Source organism: Carassius auratus, unplaced genomic scaffold, assembly GCF_003368295.1.
Source record: "Carassius auratus strain Wakin unplaced genomic scaffold, ASM336829v1 scaf_tig00018446, whole genome shotgun sequence".
Classification (NCBI taxonomy): domain Eukaryota; kingdom Metazoa; phylum Chordata; class Actinopteri; order Cypriniformes; family Cyprinidae; genus Carassius; species Carassius auratus.
Genome location: NW_020524891.1, coordinates 185,186 through 192,738, shown reverse-complemented (window position 1 = coordinate 192,738; position 7,553 = coordinate 185,186). Strand labels below are relative to the sequence as shown.

The 7,553-nt window shown below is 36.4% G+C and overlaps 1 protein-coding gene across 1 annotated transcript; it reads left to right on the top strand.

The window, feature by feature from the left end:
• Positions 1–784: 784 nt before the first annotated feature.
• LOC113076049 (E3 SUMO-protein ligase PIAS1-like) lies at positions 785–6,234 on the top strand (the record flags this gene model as incomplete). Its single annotated transcript, XM_026248701.1, has 12 exons — positions 785–967; positions 1,260–1,307; positions 1,660–1,750; positions 2,112–2,246; positions 2,333–2,438; positions 2,765–2,838; positions 3,186–3,346; positions 4,161–4,291; positions 4,453–4,651; positions 4,927–5,066; positions 5,690–5,730; positions 5,926–6,234. Coding segments are annotated over 12 exons (1,618 nt in total), but the record flags the coding sequence as incomplete, so codon positions are not given.
• Positions 6,235–7,553: the final 1,319 nt, after the last annotated feature.

Below are 7,553 nucleotides of genomic sequence, written 5' to 3'. Positions count from 1 at the left end.
TTTCTACACATGACATAAGAAAGCAAAAAGACTGAATGATTATAACAATACATTTTCTGTATGTGTTTTGTATGCAGCTCATGGTATTTTTATAGCAATAAAGGATGTTTATGACAAATATTAGCAGTGTAGCGTTATTAAACACAAAGAGTGCATGTGTTTCCTTAATCAAGATCAACTATAGATTACAATCAGAAAGTTATTACAAGCACTTAATGGTTTAAAGTGGGTCAGCAAATACATTAATAATTACATACATTTTCAAGTGTAGCTTGATGCTAATTGTACTTCTAATTATATTTTAGATTGTAGACTATTCTTGTAAGGATTAATAGATAGTTTTTGTTTCTATGTGTAGAACCCAACTTTGTTTATTTTAATTTAATGCTGTATATTAAGCAGCAGAAGATGTTGAATACATTTACGAGATAATATCTGAGGAAAAATTCATTGTTGGTAGGTCCCACCTACCATGCAGGCGTGAATTAGCAGAAGGTGAACAATCTTTTTTGCGTTCGGTGTGAATGGACCGTTCGCCGCCGATTCACCTCGCTTTTTTGCATCAAGTTTAGTATGGAAAGACCTTTAATAAAGCATTTTCTTAAGACTGTGTGGAACAGAATTCCTTATTATTTTTATCAATTGCATTTGATTGCAGTAATTGCAGATTTTTTTTTTTTTTTTTTTTTTGTATTTGTATTTAAATTCTTATTTTTTAGCTTTTTTTTTTTTTTGTCTTAACGACTGACTTAACGACTTTGTAGGAAAGAAAATGACTCACTAGCTTGGCTGACTTTTCCTTCTCATCTATCATTTCATCAATAGAGTGCTGTAATAGGTTCTCCATCTTTTATAATCGTCTCCTCTCTCTTTTTTTTACAGCGTCAGACAGCAGTCAGAGGTTTCAGGAAACATGTTTTGCGTTTGCACTAACGCCTCAGCAAGTTCAGCAGATCAGCAGTTCAGTGTAAGTGTGGGGGGATATTCATTGACAAAGTTAGACAAGTTAACATGGAGTGCTTGAAATACCGTAATTTGAGCTTGTAATACATTTCAGTCAGAACTGCAAACCTGCTGAATTTAAAACAAATGTTTAGCAGTTCATCTGGTCTTCTAGATATCTTCCTCTTGTTCTTACATAGCAGACAAAAGTGCTTATAAAACGTGCCCAAGCGAGCGGTCCTGTAGAATGTTTGGTATGCTTCTCTCTCCCACGCTCTATCACACATTCCTTTACTCCCATCCTCTTGTCTCAACAGGGACATCTCTGGGACCAAATGTGACTTCACCGTGCAAGTACAGCTAAGGTATGATAAGACTACAGTTTCCAACAAAAGTTCTCCAAAGCTCAGCTGGAACTTTTTAAAACTTAAAACATAATTTAAGTTAAATAAAGTGTATCATTTTACTTGCCACCATTGTTAATGTTTTGTTATCACAAAATCTTATTATAATGTATAATGTTGCATTTAACATGTAAAATAGCATATTCTTTGCAGTTTAGAGTTCTGTGTGGTTGAATATTGAATATTTTCTGATTTTCTGTGTTGGAAGCTAACCTACCCCCATCTTCAGAGCTTTCTTTTGTTTGGGTTTCTGAGAGGGTTTTGGAAGTCTTTCCCACACATTCCTCAAAGAATCTCAACACATATTTTTCAGGTTTTGCTTATCAGAGACAAGCTGTCCTCAGGAAGATCATTTCCCACCCAACCTTTGTGTGAAAGTGAATGGAAAACCCTGTAACCTCCCTGTGAGTCAGGCTTTATTTTTGGCCACAAAACGGCAGGAAACTTTTAGTCAAATGAAAAAAATTATTAACACATGAAATCTCTAATTTATAGTGTAAAGTATTTCGTAATTGTTTATACTCAGTTGAACCATTTTTGAGTCATTAAATGACAAACATTTTTTGAAACGGTACGAAACCATCAGACAAATAGATGAAAACAAAGTATTTGGCACTTGAACCAGAACTTGTTTGAAAGATTTCTTGTTTTCAGCATCTTACAGCCTTTTCCTCCACAAATGTATATTTCAGATACATATGTAGTTTGTTGTTTCATGTTCTGGGCTGGCTGTTTATCTTAATGCCTTTTTGTGGTTGTCCTCAGGGATATCTTCCTCCAACCAAAAATGGAGTGGAGCCAAAGCGGCCGAGCAGACCCATCAACATTACCTCGCTGGTTAGGTTGTCTACAACAGTTCCCAACACCATTGTTGTGTCATGGACGTCGGAAATCGGAAGGGTAATGAATGTAAATCTGTTCGGAATCTAATGGTTTTAAAAAAATAGTAATTTTTAAGCCTTTTAAATATTTTGTTGTCCATACAGAGTTACTCCATGGCAGTGTACCTGGTCCGTCAGCAGTCCTCTTCAGTTTTGCTACAGAGACTACGGTCAAAAGGCATTAGAAACCCAGACCACTCAAGAGCACTCAGTAGGTTAACTCTGGACTTCAAACAGTTGAATTGAGTCTCAATATAACTTAATGTTAATCAGACAAGTGCAAATTTCTTCCACTTCATGTATTTTGCAACATTTTAACTTTAGATTGTCAGGCTTTTTCCTACCAGTGCTCCAATTTGACATCTTCAAATATTGTTTTGTTTGATAATTAAGTGATTATCAAAATAAATTTTTTTTCCAATAACCTGCAAAGTTACTTCGCTTCCTATTAGCTGTGTGTGAATAGGATGGGAGATATTCAATGTTGCAAAAAAAAAGGTGATCTGATTGATTTTGTATTCTGTGCTCACTCTTCAGTCAAAGAAAAGCTTACCGCTGACCCTGACAGTGAGATTGCCACCACCAGCCTGCGAGTTTCCTTGCTCTGTCCGGTATGTAATGGACCCTCAACCCTGAAGAAAGATTTGATTCTCTTCAGTGGGTTCTGTTAAACCTTGTAATGTCCCTTTGGACTCAATTTCATTAATCATTTTGTCAGAATAATGAAACTCTGCTTCTGTTCACTGTGTCCACCGAGCTCTGCTTATGACTCTCTGATTTCCCATATTGTGTTCTTTGTCAGTTTAATATATTTGAGCGATGGAGAATAAACCACAAGCTAGCAGTTTAGAGATAAGAAACTTCTTTATTATCATCATTGTCATAAAGTTTGAAAGCAGTATGTAGCCTTATAATGAATGCTGACATAATGTGTGTCTATCTGTGTGTAACTGAACAGCTGGGAAAGATGCGACTGATGATTCCCTGCCGAGCGCTCACTTGCTCACACCTGCAATGCTTTGATGCTACACTCTACATCCAAATGAATGAGAAGAAACCCACCTGGGTGTGTCCGGTCTGCGACAAGAAAGCCCCATATGAGCACCTTATTATTGACGGGTCAGTGTTGATCTCCTCTTTTACACCTGTGATTGTGAGCCATCTGAAATATGCATAAACTATTAGCTTGCTTTAATGTACACTGCCGTTCAAAAGTTAGGGATCAGTATGATTTCTTCTCTTCTGTTCATCATGGCTGCATTTATTTGACACAGAGAAAACAGTTATATTGTGAAATATTATTGCAATTTAAAAGAATGGTTTTCTATTTTAATATACTTTAAAATATAATTTATTGCTGGGATCAAAGCTGAATTCTCATCAGCATCATTGCTCCAGTCTTCAGTGTCACATGATCCTTCAGAAATCATTCTAATATGCTGATTTATTATGAGTGTTGTGCGGCTTCATATTTTTTTGGAAGCTGTGATAATTTTTTTCAAGATTCTTTGATGAATACAACGTGAAAAAGAACAGCATCTTGCTGATCCTAAACTTTTCAACAGCGGTATACATCATTGTCTAAAGTGTATGAGCACTTATGCCCTACTGTTCAAAGAATTCGGGGTCGATAGGATTTTTTAAAAATGTTTTTGAAAAAATTCATATGCTCACCAGGGCTGCATTTATTTGACTAAAAATATAGTGATATGGTAATGGTGTGAAATATTATTACAAGTGAAAATAACTTTTTTCTTTGAATATATTTTAAAATGTAATTTATTCCACTGAAGGCAAAGCTGAATTTTCAGCAACCATTACTCCAATATTCAATGTCAAATGATACTTCAGAAGTCATCCTGATTAGGTGATTGAGAAACATTTCTTATCAGTGTTAAAAACAGTTGTGCTGATTATTCTTTGTTTTCTACAGGTTGTTCATGGAGATCCTGAGCAGCTGTGTGGACTGTGATGAGATCCAGTTTAAAGAAGATGGCAATTGGGCTCCTATGAGATCCAAAAAGGTGGTACAGGAAGTGTCAGCCTCATCAAATGGCATTGAAGGTATTGTATGTTTGTTAAGAAGACTATAGACAGTTGTCTCAATTACACACACACACACGCACAAACACACACATATATATACATACTAAAAGGTGTAGACATTTGCATGCTACATTCTTTTTGATTCAGTGAGGGTCTGTTTTTTTTTAATGCTTCTCTAGACTCGTGTCGGTCAGTTGTGTCAGACCACAGAAACAGTTCGTCCCATGGCAGCAGCAGTAAGAAAGTGGAGGTGATTGACCTGACACTAGACAGCTCCTCAGATGATGATGATGACGACGATGAAAATGAAAACGAAGAGCCTCCTCCTAAAAGAGCCTGTCCATCTCTATCACCATCCTCCCCACCTATCAACAAAGGGTAACAATTTACATTTCTGTTATTGTGAACAGTATGTGTATTTTTTTTTTACATTTTAAAACCCAACAAAATGTTTGTGAAAATGAAAAGTGTATTTGTAAGTTATTTTTTATAAGTGCAACACTGATTCATGTTTTGTCATCTAATGCAAAGATATTCACGTTTATATGTGATTTTAAATGTTATGATAATTATTGGAGGCACTGTTTGTACTACTTAAAATATAATTTTATATTTGACTAGTTTACTAATCATTTTGTTCTATTTTGCTGCAGAGTGTTAAATCTGCATCATCAGGCGTCTCCACTGGCACGGGCTCCCAGCATGCCAGCAATGGAGACAAACTATATCCCTCCCCCTCCTCCTCTCATTCAAGACTACCGTCACTATTACCACACACCCAGTGACCTCTCAGGTACCGTCATCATTCCACTCAAATAATATTTCATCAAATATAATAGAGAATGTACTGGTACTGTTCATGTTGACTTGTCTTGGTTGTCACTACCGTTCAAAAGTTTGGGATCTGTAATATTTTGAAAGAATTTAAAATGTATTTTATGCTTCCAATGCCGTTTTTTTTATATATAAATCACAAATACTGTAAAACAGTATTGTCGTGAAATAGTGTTACTATTTTGTGATGACAAATGTATGCTCAATAATTTTTTATTTATTTATTATTATCAATGTTGAAAACAGTCATGCTGTTTAATATTTTTGTGGAAACCATAATACGTTATTTCTTTCAGAATTCTTTGAATAGAAAGTTCAAAAGAACAGCATGTTTGAAATGGAAATCTATTGTGATATAACAAAAGCTTTTACATCCACTTTTAATCAATGTAATGCATGCTAAAAGTTATGTATTTCATTAAAAAAAAAAAACTTGTGTTATTTAGTTTATTAGATTATATATTTATTTTTTTATTTTTTAATCCAATGATCAAAGATTTAGTGTTTTAAAAATGTAAAAATACTTCATATAAAATTATGCCAAACAACTTATTTTTATTTTTTATTTTTTTTGTTCGACAGATCTGAATTTCTTCTCATTTTTACAAGGGGACAATCACCAGGTAAGTTCACGCAGCACATCACTGCTAGGGGGCAGCATTGTGCTCCAACAAACACCTGTGTTTAACCAAATCTAATGGCGAATTAAATGGATTGGATACACTAGGGCCCAAATCTGACTGAGAGATAATTAGCATATACATTTATTTACTAATCATCAGCATAGCCTTAATTTGCTGATTTTATCCTCTCCACAGCATTATAACATGGTCATGGCCGCTGCAGCCGCCGCCTCAGCTTCTGCGTCAGAAGACCACGAGCTGCTGTTGAACCGCTTCATGCCCTATGGTTCCTCACAGCTCTTCCTGGAGCAGCCGGGGACGCCGGTGAACAGCTCACTAGTGCCAGCCAGCGGGGGCAGCAGCAGCGGAAGCAGCAGCAGTCTGGTATCTTCCAGCAGTCTGAGAGACAGCCACCCACACAATAACGTGTCCCGCTCGCGCTCTGACGCTGCCGCCACATCAGTAATATACGGATCCATCCCTGACGTAATTTCACTGGACTGACCGCACCGGGGCGCCCCGCAAACAGACATGCCTTTATCACAAACAACAGGAGGAGCTCTGTGCACTCGTGATGGGATTTAGATGTGAATGGGATGGAAGGTGGGGAGACAAAAAAAGAGAACAAAGACTTTTGTAAAGAGAAGAATACATTTGCTGTGTACAGAGAAGAAAAATCTATTTTCAGTTTTACTTTTTGTATATAAACAATAGGACACTGCCTACCCAGTGAGTGACTTCAGTTGGTATTTTCTCCATGGATACTGAAGATGTTTTTCACTGCTCTGTGTGTCGTTCCTTGATTTATCTTATTCTGTACCTTTTATACTTGCTATTTTATTTAACTTCAAATAATTATTTCAGTCGAAGTAATAGAATGACAGTCATCTTTATAATTTTTCTTTTTTTGAAGACACTTCCTTAGCCATTGTTTGATCAGCGAGGGGGAAATCACATTATTTAATGCCATTATTCTGTGCAGGTAATTTATTGCTTTAAGTTATGTAGGACGTATGCTGTACAGAAGCATTCCCTAATGCCAATACAGAATCTAGCCACGACATGCTTGAAAAGAGGTCACGTCTTATTCCTGTTGCGCATTCTTTCTCATCCATCACCACATTAAGTATGTAAGAAGCGGAGTTTGGTTTCGGTGCCCAGATTTGCTGGTTAGTACCCGAGGGAAACTCTTGTACTTTTTTCCTGATGTCATATTGTTTGATGTTGTTTGTCTGAACTAAACCTCAAAAGATGAGGTGTGGTTCGCAAAAACAGCGCTGAGGGTATCAGACGCTACAGCATACCTCATTTAGTTTGTTGCAGATATGAAAGAAGAATAACCAGAATGATGTTTCAGTAGCCCCAGTGCAGACAATAATTATTTCCTCAAGACAGGAATCTGACAGAAGTGTAATATCCCACGGCAGCAGACCTTCAGATCCAAAATTTGGTCCCAAGATTCCAGCTATTGAATGCCAGCTGACAGCTTTGTGTAAAAACGGCTAAACGCACTTGACATTTCCATTTGGAGTCTCCTCCAGTGAATGCTGTTATTCCATTTGTAATGTTAAGAATGCCATGTATGAAATGTCATTTTCCCAAGGTCTGTATGGTTTGGGCTTCAGTTGGGCTACAATCGAGATTTAGCTTTATAGATTTTCGAAGTGTTGCTTGGAAGGTGAGCTTATTGCAACATAATCTGTGCTATCTGTTTAAAATTGAATTAATTTATTTGATCTATATATTATATTTTTACTGTTTGATCATGCATTGCTTTCATGCATTTCGTAATTATTTCAAGAGCTCTTAACACCTGCTTTGCA